This window comes from Phyllobates terribilis, unplaced genomic scaffold (genome assembly GCF_046119375.1).
Source record: "Phyllobates terribilis strain yellow unplaced genomic scaffold, ASM4611937v1 Scaffold_5__5_contigs__length_657084704, whole genome shotgun sequence".
In the NCBI taxonomy this organism is placed as follows: domain Eukaryota; kingdom Metazoa; phylum Chordata; class Amphibia; order Anura; family Dendrobatidae; genus Phyllobates; species Phyllobates terribilis.
Genome location: NW_027362765.1, coordinates 525,860,243 through 525,879,637, shown reverse-complemented (window position 1 = coordinate 525,879,637; position 19,395 = coordinate 525,860,243). Strand labels below are relative to the sequence as shown.

Sequence of the window (19,395 nt, the reverse complement as noted above, 5' to 3'; positions counted from 1 at the left end):
TACAGTAAACAAGGAAACTTTACACAACATTGCCATCTACTGTCAGATCAGCATAAAGTCCTCTTTCACACAAACAAAGAAGTCCACAACTGTTGCATATGCCAACAAAAGTCTCATAGAGGGAATAAGGAAAAAAGTACAAAATATATATATATATATATATATATATATATATATATATATAAAAATAAAACTCAAAATAAAAAAAATAAAATGAAAAAATATTATACAAATAAATATGTATCTTTATGTAAAAACAAAAATAAACAAAAGAAAAGTACACATATTTGGTATTGTCGCGTCCGGAACCACCTAATCTATAAAACTGTCACACCAGTTAACCCCTTCAGTGGACACCATGAAAAAGTGACAAAAAACTATGCTTTTTCATCATATTTCCAAAAAAGTAGAATAAGAAGCGATAAAGTCGAATGTAAATAAAAATGGTATCACTGAAAATGTCATCTTTTCCCAAAAAAACAAGCTCCATCAGCTATAGCTCTCAGAATATAGTGATACAAAAACAATTCTTTTTTCTATAAAATAGTTTTTATTGTGTAAAAGCTGCAAAACATAAAAAAATGACATATATATATATATATATATATATATATATATATATATGTGGTATCGCTGTAATCGTACTGAGCCAAAGAATAAAGCTGTCTTATCAATTTTACCACATTGTGAGCAGCATAAAAAAACAATTCCTGAATTGCTGGATTTTGCTCATTCTGCCACGTCTTTTAGTGTGTGATAGCCGCCAAAAAAAAAAAAAACTATATAAATCTGGTATCGCTGTAATCACACCAACCCAAAGAATAAGGTCATCTAATCACTTATACCACAGAAGGAACAGTGTAAAAAATAAATAAAACCAATTATTTACCTGCTATTGACTTGTTCATTCTGCCTCACAAAGATCGCAGTAAGGTTCTGTGCACATTTATCATACACTGAACGCTTACACCAGGGTTTGTGTGTAAATCTCTGAAATATGTGATCCAGATGGAACCTTTGACGGAAGATTCCCTATAATGAGGCAGATGGAAGCTCTGTGAACTCTGTCTGGCCAATGATCCAGCGGTGCCATCTTTTTAACCTGTTCACGACATATATTTACATCATATGTTGTGTCCCTGACTTTGATGCGGGCTCACACACCAAACCCACATCTCCCCTACCCCCATGATGAGTGATTTATTCAGTCATCATGTGCCTTTAACAGCACCGCTCCACCCACGACTGTTAACCAGTTATATTCCGCTGTCAATCACTGACAGCGGGATTACACATGTGCCGGCCGGAAGTGTGTTATTCATCACATCTGCTGATGATCCCCATGCCTGTCATTACGATAGTCCTGTGAACGCCGGATGTTCATAAGAGATCTTGATTTTTGCTATACATAGCAGTGCTGAAGCACTGCCATGCATAGCACATTCGATCGGACCATCGCAGCTTCAAGTTTCCTAAGGGGACTATTAAATAAAGTTAAAAAAATAAATAAGAATACACATATTTGGTATCGCTGCATTCAGAAATGTCTGATCTATCAAAATATAAAATAAATTAATCCAATTGGTAAGCAGTGTAACGAGAAAATAATCGAAACACCAGAATTACTTTTCTTTGGCCGCCGCAACATTGCAATAAAATGCTGTAAGAGACTATCAAAACATCATATCTACACCAAAATGGTATCAGTAAAAACGTCATTTCAGGGTGCAAAAATGAGCTCTAACCCAGCACCATATCCTGAAAAATTAAAATGTTACAGGTCTCGGAAAATGGTGACAAAAGCAACTTTTTTTCATGCAAATTTCTGAATTTTTCTTACCACTTAAATTAAAAATAAACTATACATGTTTAGTATCTTCGGATATAGAGCATATAGTAAATAAATAACCCCCAAAAAATTGTAGAATTGCACTTTTTTTGCAATTTTTGCAATTTTCAAAATTGGGTCATTTGAGGGGGAATTCTTATGGCAGTTAGGAGCTTTGTATATAGAGTCAAATCAAGAGTCAAATAGCGCTCCTTCCTTCCGAGTCTCGCCGTGTGGCTAAGCAGTACTGTACAGCCACATGTGGGGTATTTCCATGTTCAGCAGAAATTGTGTGACAGATTTTAGTGCCATTTTTATCCATTTCCATGTGAAAACTGGGGTGAAAACAATTTTTTTGTGTGGTAAAAATGTAATTATTTTTTCTTCACCACCCAATGTTATAAAATTCTGTGACACATCCGTGGTGTCAATGTGATCACTGCACCCTTAGATTAATTCATTAAGAAGTATAGTTTGTAAAATGGGGTCATTTTTGGGGATTCAGCTGTTCTGGCTCCTCAGGGGCTCTTCCAGTGGGTCATGGCACCCACAAATCATAACAGCCAAATCTGCACTACAATATGGTGCTCCTTCCTTCTTAGCTTTCCAGTGTGCCCGAAAAGTATTTGCTGATTACATGTAAGGTATTGGCGCACTTAGGAGAAATTACACAACAAACTTTGAAGCCTATTTTTACCTATTAGCCCTTATAAAAATTAAAAACTTCACTCAGTGGTATAAAAGTCTGTGAGGTACATGGTGTCAACATGCTGACTGCATCCATAGTTGAATTTATTGTGGGGTGCAGTTTGTAAAATGGGGTCACTCATGGAGCAGTTCTGCTGTTTTGGCACCTCAGGGGCTCTGCCAATGTGACATGACACCCTCAAACCATTCCAGCAAAATCTGAACTTCAATATGGAGCTTCTTCCCTTCTGAGCATTGCACTATGCCTCAAAAGTAGTTTTCGACCACATTTGGGATATTGACATACAATTTGTTATGCCATTTCTCCTGAGTATCTTTCATTTTCTCCTGTTATCCCTTTTAAAAATTAAGAACTTGGGGCCAAAGCAACATTTTTGTGGAAACAATGGTAATTTTCCATTTACGCAGCCCAATTTTATACAGTTCTGTGTATTGCCTTAAGGTTAAAAATGCTCAATACACCCTAGATGAATTCCTCGAGAAGTGTAGTTTTCAAAATGGGGTCACTTCTTAGGGTTTTTGCTGTTTTGGCATGTCAGGAGCTCTTCAAAAATGACATGGTATCTGCAATTGGTGCTCCTTCCCTTCCAAGCCCTGTCGTGACCAAACAATAGTTTTCCATCATATGTGGGGTATCGGCATACTCAGGACAAATTGCACAACAAAATGTACTGTTCACTTTCTCCTGTTACCCTTGTGAAAATGACAAATTTATGGCTAAAGCAACATTTTTGTGGGAAATGTTAAAAAATTCTGGGAATCACCTGGGAGTTCAAGGTGCTCACCAGACCTATAAATAAATTTCTTGAGGTGTATAGTTTCCAAAATGGGTTTTCACTGTTTAGGCACATCAGGGGCTCTGCAAATACGACATGACATCCTCTATCTATTCTAGACAATTTTGAGCTCCAAAAGTCAGATGGTGATCCTTCCCTTCTGAGCCCTGCCGTACATCCAAATAGTTACATAGTAACATAGTTTTTAAGGTTGAAGGAAGACTAACCCCATCTAATTCAACCCATAGCCTATTATGTTGATCCAGAGGAAGGCAAAAAAAAAAAAAAGTGGCAAACACTAAGCTCCACATTGGGGAAAAAAATTCCTTCCTGACTCCATACGGCAATCAGACTAGTTCCCTGGATCAACGCCCTATCAAGGAATCTAGTATATGTAACCTGTAATATTTTACTTGTGAAGAAAGGCATCCATGCCCTTCTTAACTTTTAATAGTGAATCACTCATTACAACATCATGCGGCAGAGAGTTCCATAGTCTCACTGCTCTTACAGTAAAGAATCCGTGTCTGTAATTATGATTAAACCTTCTTTCCTCCAGACGTAGAAGATGCCCCCTTGTCCCCGTCTCAGGCCTCAGAGTAAAAAGATCAGTAGAAAGGTCTTTGTACTGTCCCCTCATATATTTGTACATAGTAATAAGATCACCCCTAAACCTTAGTTTTTCCAAACTAAATAACCCCAAATGTAATAACTTGTCTTGGTATTGTAGATCCCCCCCCCCCTCCAATAACCTTGGTCACTCTTCTCTGCACCCGCTCTAGTTCAGCTATGTCTTTCTTATACACTGGAGGCCAGAACTGTACACAGTAGTTTAAGTGTGGTCGCACTAGTGACTTGTATAAAGGTAAAATTATGTTCTCCTCATGAGCATCTATGCCTCTTTTAATGCATCCCATTATTTTATTTGCCTTTGCAGCAGCTGCCTGACACTGGCCACCAAACGTGAGCTTGTCGTCCACCAATAAACCCAGGTCTTTTTCAGTGACAGTTTTGCCCAGTATTTTACAATTAAGCATATAATTATACATTTTATTTCCTCTGTCCAAGTGCATTACCTTACATTTATCCCCATTAAAGCTCATTTGCCATTTATCAGCCCAAGCTTCTAGTTTACATAGATCCTCCTGTAATATAAAATTGTCCTCCTCTGTATTGATTACCCTGCAGAGTTTAATGTCACCTGCAAATATTGAAATACTACTCTGTATGCCCCCTATAAGGTCATTAATAAATATGTTAAAAAGAAGTGGGCCCAATACTGACCCCTGTGGTACCCCACTGTTAACTGTGACCCAGTCTGAGTGTGTTCTATTAATAACCACCCTTTGTTTCCTATCACTGAGCCAGTTCTTAACCCACATACATATATTTTTCCCTATCCCCATTGTTCTCATTTTATGTATCAACCTTTTGTGTGGAACCATATCAAAAGCTTTTGAAAAGTCCATATACACAACATCCACTGCATTTCCTTGGTCCAAAATAGTAGTTTTCCACCACATATAGGGTATCAGTGTACTCAGGAGAAATTGCAAAACAAATTGTATGGTCCATTTTCTCCTGTTACCCTTGTAAAAATGATAAAATTGGGACTAAAGCAACATTTTTTGTGGGAAACATTTTCATTTTTATTTGATCTCTAAAAAAAATTGGTTTTGTAAATTTTGTTAGAAAAATGAAAAATTGCTGATTAGCTTTTCACCCTTCTAGCTTCCTATAAAAAAAATGTTTTTAAAAAATGATGCTGATGTAGAGTAGACATTTGGTAGATGTTATTTATTTACTATTTTGTGTGGTATAACTATCTGATTTAAGGGCATAAAAACTCAAAGTTTGAAATTTGCAAAATTTTCATATTTTTTGTCAATTTTTTATAAATAAACACTAATTATATTGACCAAAATTTACCATTAACATGAAGTAAATTGTGTCATCATGATAAAATATTCTCAGAGTAACTGGGATATGTTGAATAGTTCCAGAGTTATTATTCATAAAGTGACGCTGATCGGAATTGTAAAATTTTGCCTGGTTAGAATGGTAAAAACAGGCTTTGGGGTGAAGGGGTTAATAAATACTTGTATTCTGTGTTAAATAATGATGGGACACTTTTTCTTTGAATTCTGTATTATGATGTTCTTTTCAGTAATATACAAATTCAGTGAAAACAGATTTTTACATTACTGAGACAGATGACAGTTGCTATAAGTGAGATTCTATGGTGAGGAGAAGAGGAAAAACAGGGAGCTCTTCACAATGTTGTCATCAGGACCTCCCATGTCTTATTTCAGTAATGTAGCAACCTGTCTTTTTATCAAATAAAAATTAAAATAATGGTTACACTTTACATAAAGTGGACCTTTCAGCAAATTTTTCACATTGAACAATGTAATAGTGGTTGCAGAGCAGAATAAAACTTTTTTTTTACATCTCCCACACTGAGAAACCCGCCCTAAGCTATTGTGGGGAATGTTCTTGTTCTCCTGTGTGTTGCATCCTGCTTATGGTTGGGCAACCTCATATAATAGGAATAGTTACTCTCTACTCTACTCCAGTGAAAACTATCTGATAATGCCCACTTGGATTTAACAAAAGTTAACTGCTTAGGTGCCAAATACTTTGATTGCTGCTACTAATCTGCAAATGAGAGGCAAAATTTAAAAAACAATACATTTTATTCTCGTGTGCATCCACTATTACATAGTGTGTGCAGTTCAACATGAAAAATTTGGTAAAGGGTCCTCTTTAACTGCAGCACATTCATCATTAGTACTAGCTCTTGATTATTTGATTATTTTAAAGAAAGCCGTTTTTCTTGTAAGATGTCACTTCACATCTCCAAAATCACATAATTCATGGTTAAGGTATGTTGTAAATATCAACATCCCAAACTCCAGGTTGTTGCCAAAGGAACAGATTCTACCTTGTACCCTAATCTAGGTATTGTACTTTAGCTCAAACCAACAGATGCATAATTTTGTATGCTTGGATACACAGTTTTATATTGACTTGGTTCTTTAAAAGTAATCTGTCACCAGGTTTTTGCAGCCCCATTTGAGAGCAGCATTATGTAGGAGCAGAAATCATGATTCTAGTGATGTGTCACTTACTGGGTTGCTTGCTGCATTATTGGTAAAATGAGTGTTCTATCTGCTATAGACCTACCAGTTCTCTGAATGTTTAGCCCTTTATAACCCTGTCCATACCACTGATTGGTAGCTTTCTGTGTACACTATGCATAGGCAGAAAACTGACAGTGGTGAGGTTATACAAAGCTCGTGAATATGGAGGACTACATAGCAGCAGGTTTACTAATCCTTTAGTAATAATATACTGCAGATAAAATATTGATTTTATCAGAATTGCAGCATTGAGCCCAGTACGTGACACATCACTGGAATTAGGTCTCTATCTCTATATTATGCTTCTCTCAGATTACTTGACAAAAACTTATAACAGATTCCCTTTAACAGGGTTCAATTAATTTATTTGTTGTAGTACTGCATTTTATTAGATTGTTTCTCTGTTACAAGCTAAATATTCAGGAGAGCGTTCCCAATATTTATGAGAGTGAAAATAAAACTGTCTGACAAATATTAATCACTGTCCCATTAGGATCTTACTATAACAATAGACTAATTAAACCACTTGATTTAGATGGCGTTTAATACATTTTATGATATTTGAAATATAAAAACTTCAGTTTCATAAGCATAAGACACATCCATTATTTAACTCATTTCTTGAAGTATACTAGCTTTTTATTTAGCAGATGAAGTGGAGCCAGATCTCGTTGTGATTTTTTTTCACACATTATTCAAGCAATATGTTATATTAAATTAAGTGTGAAATTTCAGTTTGCACTTGCACTTTAAGCCAGAGCCAGAAGTGGATCCAAAAGAAAGAGTAACTATAAAGGAAAACCTTATATATCTACTGTCTTTTATATCAGTTTTTGTGTTTTCCTCCACATAACTTCATGTGTGATTGAAATCTTATATGTGCACACAATATCGTTTTCAGGTGGATTCTGCCTGGAACACGCCTAAAAAAGCACCGCAAAACCGCGGCCAAAAATTACCATAGTACACAGCAATGCAAAAACTGATGTTCACATGTTTAGTTTTGTGTTACCTCTCTTAGCTGCTTCAGGCTTCGAAAAAGAAGTGATTAAAAGAAGTAACAAATTCATTCTTTGGGCAACTTTCAGTAGGCAGCCACTCATGACCGTGCTTTTGCTTCAAGTGCTGTCTGTAATAAAATGGACCACACTTGGACTAATGTTATTCAATGGGGGAGTGCAGATGACCGATTTATTTCACAATCTACATGGAAAAAAAAATCACAGTATGTACTAGTTTCTTTTGATGATACTCGCCCAAATCTATGGGTGCACGAAAAAAAATTCAATACTTATAGCATCCAATTTGTATGGATACATTGCAATATAGGAAACTGTAAATGGCCTTGGAAATGATTAATAGCTGCTGTAAAAATGCAGATTGCAAACGGATGACAAGTGAGAAAAAAGTTTTCTGGATGAAACTCTAATAATTTTTTTATACGGTCCTGTGAACCTGGCCTCATAGTGTAAAATATAGAGAAAAGACGCCAGCAGCAGAACCACTGCAAAATACTATGGAAAAGCCGCTTCAGGAAAGAGATTGCCGGCATTTTCCTGAAGTGGCTTAGAAAAACTTCTCAGCTCTTCTGCTGGAAAAAAGACATACTATGCACATACTCTTAGGTGTGAATTTTATGTACGTTTTTTTGTTTTAGTTTTTAAGAAATTTTTGGACCCAAAGCCATGATCCAGAAAGGAGAAGTATAAATGGTATTTAACAGGGAGAAATGCAAGATTCTACATCTGGGCAAAAAAACGAAAATAGAACTAAAAGACGTGTGAAAAAGACGTCGGTATACTAACAGATCTCATGAGTCTAAAGTGTGATGCAGTAGCAAAAAAGGCAAACACAGTTCTGGGATGTACTAAGAGAAGCATAGAGTCTAGATCACGTGAAATAATTATCCCCCTCTTCTCCTTGGTCAGACCTCATCTGGAATACTGTGTCCAGTTCTGGACACCACATTTTAAAAAATACATTGAAAAACTGGAGCAAGTTCAGAGAAAAGCGACCAGGATGGTGACCAGACTGCAAACTATGTCCTACGAGGAACGGTTAAAGTATCTGGGAATGTTTAACTTGCAAAAAAGAAGGCTAAGAGGAGACTTCATAGCTGTCTAATCATATCTCAAGGGTCGTCACACTGTAGAGGGATCATCCTTGTTCATTGTTTTGCACATGGAAACATGAGAAGCAATAGGTTGAAACTGAAAGAGAGAAGATACAGATTATATATTAGAAAAAGCTTTGACAGTGAGGATGATCAATGAGTGGAACAGGCTGCCACAAGAGGTGGTGAGTTCTCCTTCGATGGAAATCTTCAATCAGAGGCTGGACAGACATCTGTCTGAGATGGTTTAGTGAATCCTGCATTGAGCAAGGGTTGGACACGATGACACTGGAGGTCCTCCCAACTCTAACATTCTAAATCATTTCTTCAAAGTTCCCATTCTGTTTGGACACATTTTTGGCTTTGATTCCAAAAACTTCATATGTGATTCCAGCCTAAATATATTCTTGTGGTGTTTACTGTCCAATTGGTAAATCCTTGCTAACTTAGTGACACAAATTGTCTTTATGCCATTCCTAACATGTGGTAGATCACGCCTTACATGCCATAATTAATAGCGACCTTGGAGGTGGTTAGATGGCGATAGTACAGATGTGGGGAGACGGATATCAATCAGCATGACACTGGCATTGATGTCCCGTCGACATAGCAGAGTGAAAGAGAAATAACTGCTTTGTTTATGTGCAATCAAAGGAAGCAGTAGAATCTTCATCTTAGCAGGGAGAGATTGTTACAGGGCACAACCAACAGATTGTTAGCAGCTTACTGCCTGTAAGTTCTTAGCCCCATAGGAAAAAAACTCCAAAGTCACGGATAACCCATTTAGGCTATGTGCGCACGGTCAGGATTTGAAACAGAAATTTCTTGAGCGTTTTCTTGGCAGGAAAAACGATGTGGAAAAACCGAGCGGGTTTTGACACGTTTTTTATGCGTTTTTTGAAGCGTTTTTGTACATCAGTGAATGCTTTTTGGAGCTAAATAAAGTTATTTGGTGGGACATTGTTTAAACCCTTGGATTACCGTCAGAACTGGGGTGAGTATATTGGTTAATTTAAATGATTAAAGAATGTGTCTGTTGTATTTCAAATAAAGTGTTTGCTCTGTGTCTGTGTGTTTAACTCTTTACTTTACTTTAATTAGGTTTGGTGATGAAAGGGTCTGAATGACACCTTGTCATCACCAAACAAAAGAGCTAGGTGTCAGCTAATCCCATTCGCCCAATCTCATTAGCATTTCCATTCATGTAATACGAGCTGCTATTTTTAGCCTAGTAAGGTGGCATTTGCAAACGTGGTCCCTGGCCATTATTAACAGCTCACAGCTGTTTCGTTAGCCACCACATCTCCCTGATCAGCACTCAGCAGTGCTTTGGATGCAGCGTATTTTTGCTGCGTCCAAAACACGGTGTTCTAATGCCGCACTTTTGTTGTTTGTACATGTAAATCCACCACATATAATGACACTTCAATCAGTCAAAATCTGCAGCGGAGCTTAGCGTGTAAGGTATTGAAATTGACATGCTGCGGGTGAATTTGGGTATGTCGCCAGGATCAGGAGCCGCTGCAGGTTTGACACTGTGTGTTTATACATCATCAAACCAACAGCATCCAGATGGTACAGCATCGTGGATGGGATTTCTAGAAATGCCATTTCCACTATGTGTGCATCTGAGGCTGCGGACCACCAGTGGACACTGACATGCGGCGCGTCTAGAAGACCGCAGCATGTCAAACTCTCTTGCGGAGTTGCTAGTCTCCGCAACATAAATTTGACCACTTGAATGTATTGAATGCGGTAAATGCGCATGGTTCAGTGATTACATGTGGATTTACCTGCTTCAATAGAATGCAACATTTTGGACACAGCAAAAAATATGCGTCCAAAGCACTGCTACGTCCGGATCATGGCTACAGAGCCTAAAATAAAAAAAAAATGACGTGGGCTCCCGCATCATTTTTATAACCAGCAGAGGGAAAGCTGACCTCTAGGGGCTGATATTAGTAGCCGGGGAAGGGGCCATTAGCCAAAAATGTTCTCTCGCTATTAATATCAGACCACATCTGTTTGTTTAGCCTTTACTGCTAGATTACAGGGGGGCTCCAGAAAAAAATTGATGAGGGGTCCCCCTATAAAATCTAACCAGAAAAGGCTAAACAGACAGCTGCGGGCTGATGTTAATAGCCAGGGAAGGGGCCATGGATACTAGCCCCCTCCACGGCTATTAATATAACCCCTCAGGAGTCCCAAAAATGGCACATCCATAAGATGCGCCAAATCTGGCGCTTAGCTTCTGCACTTCCCACTGCCCTGTAGCGGTGGTGAGTGGGGTAATGGGGTTGGGGTTCACGTTAGCCTTGTATTGGTGGCTGACGTGAAGCCCAGGTTAGTAAAGGAGGGCGTCTATAGGATGCCCTCCATTACTAACTGCGTAGTAAAGTTATCGCCACCTTTTCAATAAAAGACACGGCCAGAATAAAGTATTTTAATGAAATAAAAAACACAGTTTTAAAATATTTTTTTATTGTACTCTGTCTGCAAAGGCGATCTTCTGAAAAAAAAAGTAAAAAAACAAACAACTATATTCCTCACCTGTCAGCCGTCACAACGCAGTCCACGATTACTGCCGATTGTCCCTCGGTGATTCGTGTCACTTCTACAGCAGTGACATCAGCAATCACTGATGTCACTGCTGTAGAAGACAGCAATGTATACTGACAGGAGTGTAAAATCACTCCTGTCAGTATACATTGCTGCTGCAGGAGTGAGGTCACTGGGGTTCATCAGCTGAAGATCAGCTGATCAGCCCCAGTGAGCGAACCACCATGGGAACATTCTTCAAAATGTTTCCACGGTGAGGTCACGTGAGCGATCAGCTGATTGCTCACTTGACCGCAGGTCCTGGCAGCGCAGTACACTGCTAGGAGTGAGCGCGCTCCCCGCAGTGTACCGCCGGCTGCCGGGTGAACATCGCCGGGGACCAGGACCAAGAGGACACCGGGGGGCGCCGGACAGGTGAGTATAGTGATTTTTTTAATTTTTACTTGTTTTTTTCTTTGTTTACCACCCCGGGCACACCGGCTTGGCAGAGCAGACTGCTGCTCCCCTGAGCTGAGCCACTCTCGCTGTTATCAGCGGGAGCGGCGGTCGGATGAGAGGAGTAGTAGTCCTCCTCTCCTGACCCGGGTACCACCCGCACCGCTTTTCCACCTCGAATTCGTGGCTATTGCCTTTAATTGAAACACAGCAAATCCGCAGGTATAAATATTATTTGCTGCGGTTCAATTCAAGTCAATGGACGGCGGAAACGCCCGAACAATGGACATGCTGCGTTTATTTCCGCAATGGTAATCCTGAGCGGAAATTTCTGCATCATGTGCACAACACATCAGGATTACCATTGCTACAGCTGGCAGGCCTATTAACAAGCCCTTTCGCAGCATTTCCGCTGTGGAAAAATCGCAGCGGAAACGCAGTAAAAACGCTTCATGTGTACACAGCCTTAAGGAGATTTCAAAACAAAACTTTAAATGTGTGTTAAAATCCCCTCCAGATTTTGCAGTTTATACATAGTAAAATTCACAAGGAGTGAGCAGCTAAATCCAAATGAGTTATTTGCAGATTTTTTTCTGGATGTTCCATAGATTTCACCTTGTGCATTGCAATGGTTTTACCCAAGGTAAAATTCTGCAATATAACATGACATGCATTTCAATGTTCACAACAATTTATTACATTTGCTTAAATCTCATCCACTTTGCTGGTGCTTTAATATGCTTTAGATTTTCCTTATAAAAAATCTGCAGCTTAAATATGCTCTTAGGTTAATTTTTGATTAATATCATGTTGATTTTCTAATCAACCACAGTGATTGGGTTACATATTGTTTTTTTATCCAATATTTCTATAAAACCCAGATGAATGATTCCCTGTCTTATGAACTATGGATCTGTCTATTTATAGGCATTTCAATAGTTACTTTCTATAAAAAATAAACGGCACCGCTGTTTTCTGTGTCCTGCAGGCCAAGTACATGGGACGACGCTGCACTACCTGACACAGCCCTCAGAAAGAGAGCGACAGTTTCTAAAAGAAAGTAACCATTTTTTATCATTTCGTACAACCCCTTTAAGATATAATCTTGAAGACTAAATTGAGATAATGTGTTATTTTTTTGACAATTCAATTTGCTTGATGCTATTAGATATCATATAAATGCTTACTGAACTGATTTCTTTTCATTTTTCTCTATGATAAAATATGGATTGGCATAAATACTATTGAAAGTTAAGCCAAAGTTTTTGAAAGGCCTTAGGTAAATGCTTTATTATAGTTCATATGTAAGTCCCAAAATGACTTAGCGCTATTGTCTATTGTTACAATGTCTCCATGTCCTACGTTCACTATATATAATACATGTCCACAATACCGGAAAGTCAAGTCTAACTCTGAGTAACAAAAGCAGGCCTTCGATGGTAAGGTAATGATCCTTATAATTACGTCTCTCTACAGATGCTTCTCATTTTATTCATTGAAGATTTTTTATAATACATTTCATCCTTTTCTTTTTTACTGTTCTTTTGAAACCACTTCTCACAAAGAGAGTGAGATGAGGACAAAAAAATTGAAGTCTCATTACATTTCCCTATAGCTCAAAAATAAAGGAAAATGCTTGAGATCACCGGAAACATTGCTACATAAAAATATACTAAACTTTATTACTATAAGTCAGGTAAACAGATATTTTAAGGGGTATTCTCATCTCCAGGATCCTATCCCAAAATGTGGTAGGTGTAATAATAATATTAGCTAATACCTCCAATTAGAAATGTAGTATAGTTCTTCTGAGCTATGTCGCTTACCCCATTTCAGGGCATTGCAGTAGCCATGGCTACCTAAGCAACTGCAATGCCCTGCACATGGGGTAAGCAACATAGTGAATCAGAAGAACTATACTACATTTATAATTGGAGGTATTTGCTAATATTATCACACCTACTACATATTGGGATATGATCTTGAAGATGGGAATATCCCATTAAAACAATGAAAATGGAGCACTGCGCGATGTAACAAGGTGGTGTGACAAAATAAGTTCCACAAAACCCCTAACCTACATCCACCAGCCTCTCACTATATAGAATTAGCAATGCAAAATAATACATCAAACAGCATAGTAGAAGGTGAATACACAAGGCACAGTAAAGCTGTAGCTCAGGAAACCTGTCAGCAAATATAGACAAGAAAACACCAAGATAATAGAACAGATAAGGCTAGTACTGAAGGGCAAAATTTCATAACTAAGAGGGTGCAGGACCAAGGGACTCAACCAAAATGGGTGGAGTCCTCAAGGTTAATGTTGGTTCTCAAGCTGAAGGTTTAAATTACATCTTAATAAATATAAAATATAGCACAACTATGAATATTCTCACCTGACATGGATGGACATGGCTTTTCCAGATTGAGGCAGATTCCCATTGTACTACGAAGTAGAGTGTGCATGCATAAAGTGTATGCCAAAAAAAAGAGAGCATGCATGCGTAGGGTAAAAGGTGAAAATATAATAAGTAGAGATGAAATGAGTGGAATTGAATTCCAATTGAATATTTCAAAAATCTGCAATTTCCAAATTTTTTTTTTTTAATTCGCTTCCACGAGAGTTCGACAAAGTGGCAGCCGCTGGCCACCATTTTGCTGCATTATAAAAAGCCATCAAAAGGTTACAAATAAAAAAAACCCCTCTACTTACCTTACCGCTAACCTCTCGAGCCCCTCAACTCCTCATCATCACCCATTGGGTTTCTCGTTGCATTTTCTTATCACCGCCGCTTGCACTGAATCCCTAGGCCTCTTTAAATGTGGAGCTTTAATAGGGACAAGAATACACAATTAAAATACACAATACCACTAGCGTATTACATACACTAAAGATGAATAAGCCAAAAGTAACATCTAAATTCAATATATATGTTTGTTTAGATAGTGAAAAATATTTATTAGAAAAAAAAAATATTTGATACAGTGAAATTGCGTGGGATTGTGATCTGTGAGGTCAAAGTGAATGAGACGATGAATGGGTGCAAAAAAAGAGAACAATTGTATCTAACTACAAAGTGCATCCAATCGTAATAGTATGCATAGCCTTTTTGATGATATACAAATCATGCAGGAAAAGGCTATGCCCGTCAATAATAAATATGTAAATATCAAAGTTAGATGAAATCAATAGACAATTCAAAAGCATAAAACAATAGGCCAGGGATAGGAGAGTAAGTAAAAAAGGCCAAAGAATATGTCCAGCTATTTAATAAAAGTGACAATAATGTATGTTTCCTTCTTCAAATCTATTAAATTCAATCAACGTAAAATCAAATCCACCCATTTGTAATGACAAGAGTGTCCAGTTCTCAGCATAGAAAATAAACATTAAGGATAAGGGACTGGTTTATGTAAGTTTTACATAGACATATCGAGCTCCATATTATTTGGAGATTTCTTGCATAAGGGACCAATGGCAACAATCTATTAGTCATCTGTCAGTTATTTTTCAAAACGAATAATTTTTACATTCCCACAGAGGCCTGTTGGATTATTGTCAATGGTACCTTCAGGTTTCTTGCAAGACGTGGGTTACATATAGCATTTGTATTTGGGTGGATTCTTCTTGGCCTACACACTAAATTTAGAGCAAAAATGAGACGTGCATGAGGTCTTTTTTCAAAGTAATATTCCACATCATGCAGTCAACTGGATCATTAGATAGAATATGGTACACTTCTACATCTGCCTAAAGTATGTCAACCTTAAAGTGACCAGGAAGGCGGTGACTTAGATTGAAACTAATATGGTCAAAACATTGTTGACCTGCTTTCGAAAATCCAACATTGTGAATTTTTTTCCCCAATAGTCGTATTGCAGTCAGGTTAATTGAGCCTAATGGACAATCATGTTGCAATAAAACCTGGAATCTTCATGACTCTCAACAAGTATCACTGTGTAGCCCTCACTTTACATACTCAGGCAATAGATACATTCTTTAGGCTGCAAATAAGCTCCCACAATTTCTGCCTCATTATTGTAATGACCATTAAGTTAACTTACAGTGTATGGGTAGTTTCACAATCTGATGGGTTTTTTTTGGCAATTTTAAAGCAAACACTGCTGCAGCAACTTGTCATCTGTGAGTCAGTAGAGTATTGGACGTACAGTACAGACCAAAAGTTTGGACACACCTTCTCATTTAAAGGTTTTTCTGTATTTTCATGACTATGAAAATTGTACATTCACACTGAAGCCATCAAAACTATGAATTAACACATGTGGAATTATATACTTAACAAAAAAGTGTGAAACAACTGAAAATATGTCTTATATTCTAGGTTCTTCAAAGTAGCCACCTTTTGCTTTGATGACTGCTTTGTTCTCATGATTCAAGACTCCTTAAATCACAAGGTTGATTAAAGAAACAATAGGATATTATTTAGAATTGATGTGGATTTTTTTTGTAAACATGCTATATGTAGACACAAATGAGGGCAGATTTTGTAGCTAATCATCAGCACAGAAATCTGATGTAATATTAAAGAGCACCTCTCACCGGGTCAATAGTGACCAGTTTTTGCTCTTCTCTTCCTCCAAGTGTGTTTTGGTGGGGAGCTACTCTGATCTTAAGGAAGCACTCCCATCAAAGTTTTTATCCTCTTAATATATTGCAGTCATCATACTATATTGCATTGTGTACCTACAATTGCTCATATTGCCATTCTACCCAGATAACTCTTCTGTTTTCTACTAAGTCTATGACATTAAGTGATTAAAAACTGACTAGCTGAATCCTTCTAAGCTCTATGTAGAAACAGGAGGTCAATTTTCCCTGTATGACTCATGAGTCACTGCAAAAGTCCCTGGCAGGAGGAGGAGCGGAGCAGCTGGGTCAGGAGCTTAAGAGGGGCATGATAAATGCAGGAACAAGAGATTTCCTATTTCTTAATGGAGCAGAGAAAAGAGAGGAATTTATTGGGTAGAAAGGTAAAATGAGCAATTGTAAGTACACAGTGCTATATAATATGATGACTGCAATATATTAAGAGGATAAAAGCTTTGATGGGAGGAGGAGGAGTGCTTCTATACTGTAAATATAGTTGTTCTGTACTGTACAGAGACAGTCATATAACCCGGTAGCCTGTTCAACTACACCGTGGCAGAAAAGGACCCACTTTGGACACAAGATGTAATAAATAATTATGCTTCTTCAAGTATCCACAAGCTGATGCTATTAATTTACTACACAAGACCACCAAGGATATATGGTGTTGCTGGTATCTGTCCTACTGCTTTAGTATTACAGTTTATTTATTTTATTTTACTCACTTATATAGCGCCATTAATTCCACAGCGCTTTACAGACATTATCGGCACTGTCCCCATTGGGGCTCACAATATAAATTTCCTATCAGCATGTCTTTGGAGTTACACGTTGTTTTTTTCTTCATACTTAATGCAACGGAAAAATATCTGAAATCAATGTCAGACGGTGTACTTCCTTGTCACAACTGCCTGAAGTTGTTCCTTTTCTTCCCAAAAATGATTGCACAAGAAATTAAAAAAACTAAGAATAATTGTTTTGTTTTTTTAATACAAAATAAAATTTCCTAAAAGGCATAGGATTGCGGTAATTGCAAAATCACTGACTGAGATGGACAAACAATAAAATATAACCTTTATTAATATTCCTTAAAAATAGTTTAAATTCAAATCCACCGTACTTTTACAGTCTATCTGTCACAACCTTCTTCTATATTATAAAGTCATATCCCAGTTACTAATAAGTATTAAAAACACCCGTATGCACCTATGTTCTCCATTAGATATTAATACAGATTTCCTATCATCTATTTATATTCGTGATTAGGGTCCGTGTCAGGAAATAATCCCCACCATATAACATTAAATTGCCTAAGGCTATGTGCCCATGATGCAGAAATGCTCCGGATTTTTCCTGAGCGTTTCTGCATCTCCCTGGCAGAAAAAATGCATGCGGATTGTACATGCGGATTGTACATGAAGATTGTACATGCGGATTGTACATGCGGATTGTACATGCGGATTGTACATGCGTTTTTCCTGCCAGGGACATGCGGATGTGAAGCGTTCTTCACATGCATTTCCGCATGCGGGTTATCAGGCGCTTTTCCAAGCGATTTTAGCATCACTTGGAAAGTGCTTGACAACTTGGTCACACTATATAAATCCATGCTGGATTTATATAGTGTGACCACAAAGAATGGTAAAATCTAAAAAAATAAATCTATACTTACCTTCTGATGGCCCCTGGAGTCTTGCTTCGCTCCGTCCTGGCTGCCGGCAGCTCGCGGTACACTGAAGGACCTGCCGACACATGACTAAATGATGTCAACACAGGTCCTTCAGTCCACCGCGATCTGCCGGCAAGGGAAGACAAGGAGACCAGGGGCCATCAGAAGGTAAATATAATATTTATTTTTTATTTTATTCTTTTTTTTTACCGGCTCTATGGTACCCGGGTCCGGAGGAGAGTCTCCTGTCCTCCACACCCAGGTACCATCCGCACATTGAAACACATGGAATGCGCATCTACAGATGCAGTGATGCGGATTCCATGCGTTCCAATGCAAGTCAATGGCGGCGAAAACGCAGTGCTTCCGCAAAATAATTGGTAGTGCTGTGTTTTTTTCCGCAATGATAATCCGAAGCGGAAATTTCCGCAGCATGTGCACAGCACGCGGATTATCATTGGGGAACATGGCAGGCCTTCTACCATGCGTTTTTTAAGCGTTTCTGCAGCGTTTTTGCCGCTGCGGAAACGCTTAAAGAACGCATCGTGGGCACACAGCCTAAATCACTCCTAAAAGAATTTTAAATTAGGAGAATTAGACTATGTCCATAGAATAGATATATTATGAATCCCTATTATCCCTCATATGTCAGGGTAGATGATATTAAATATCAATCCAATAATGTTGCACTGTTGTCCCTTATGGTATTCTACCAGGAATATTGCACTATGCCCATTTATGATCTGGAGCATTCCTCAGTATTGAGCATTTCTGACCTATTAAATCCACAGTCCTATAAGTCTTCTTTACTCTGACATACAGTACAGACCAAAAGTTTGGACACACCTTCTCATTTAAAGATTTTTCAGTATTTTCATGACTATGAAAATTGTACATTCACGCTGAAGGCATCAAAACTATGAATTAACACATGTGGAATTATATACTTAACAAAAAAGTGTGAAACAACTGAAAATATGTCTTATATTCTAGGTTCTTCAAAGTAGCCACCTTTTGCTTTGATGACTGCTTTGCACACTCTTGGCATTCTCTGGATGAGCTTCAAGATGTAGTCACCGGAAATGGTCTTCCAACAATCTTGAAGGAGTTCCCAGAGATGCTTAGCACTTGTTAGCCCTTTTGCCTTCACTCTGCGGTCCAGCTCACCCCAAACTATCTTGATTGGGTTCAGGTCTTGTGACTGTGGAGGCCAGGTCATCTGGCGTAGCACCCCATCACTCTCCTACTTGGTCAAATAGCCCTTACACAGCCTGGAGCTGTGTTTGGGGTCATTGTCCTGTTGAAAAATAAATGATGGTCCAAGTAAACGCAAACCGGATGGAATAGCATGCCGCTGCAAGTTGCTGTGGCAGCCATGCTGGTTCAGTATGCCTTCAATTTTGAATAAATCCCCAACAGTGTCACCAGAAAAGCACACCCACACCATCACACCTCCTCCTCCATGCTTCATGGTGGGAACCAGGCATGTAGAGTCCATCCGTTCACCTTTTCTGCGTCGCACAAAGACACGGTGGTTGGAACCAAAGATCTCAAA

The 19,395-nt window shown here is 38.2% G+C and overlaps 1 protein-coding gene across 4 annotated transcripts in view; it reads left to right on the top strand.

Annotated features, from left to right (window-relative positions):
* LRRC20 (leucine rich repeat containing 20) overlaps window positions 1-19,395 on the top strand; it is a 742,986-nt gene that overhangs the window by 721,581 nt on the left and 2,010 nt on the right. For 2 of the 4 annotated variants that reach the window (XM_073685728.1, XM_073685729.1), the window contains exon 5: window positions 12,551-12,622. The exons of the other annotated variants lie outside the window; for them this stretch is intronic. In XM_073685728.1, the coding sequence (XP_073541829.1) occupies window positions 12,551-12,622 (72 nt within the window). The remainder of the gene's footprint in view (window positions 1-12,550; window positions 12,623-19,395) is intronic. 4 annotated transcript variants of the gene reach the window in all.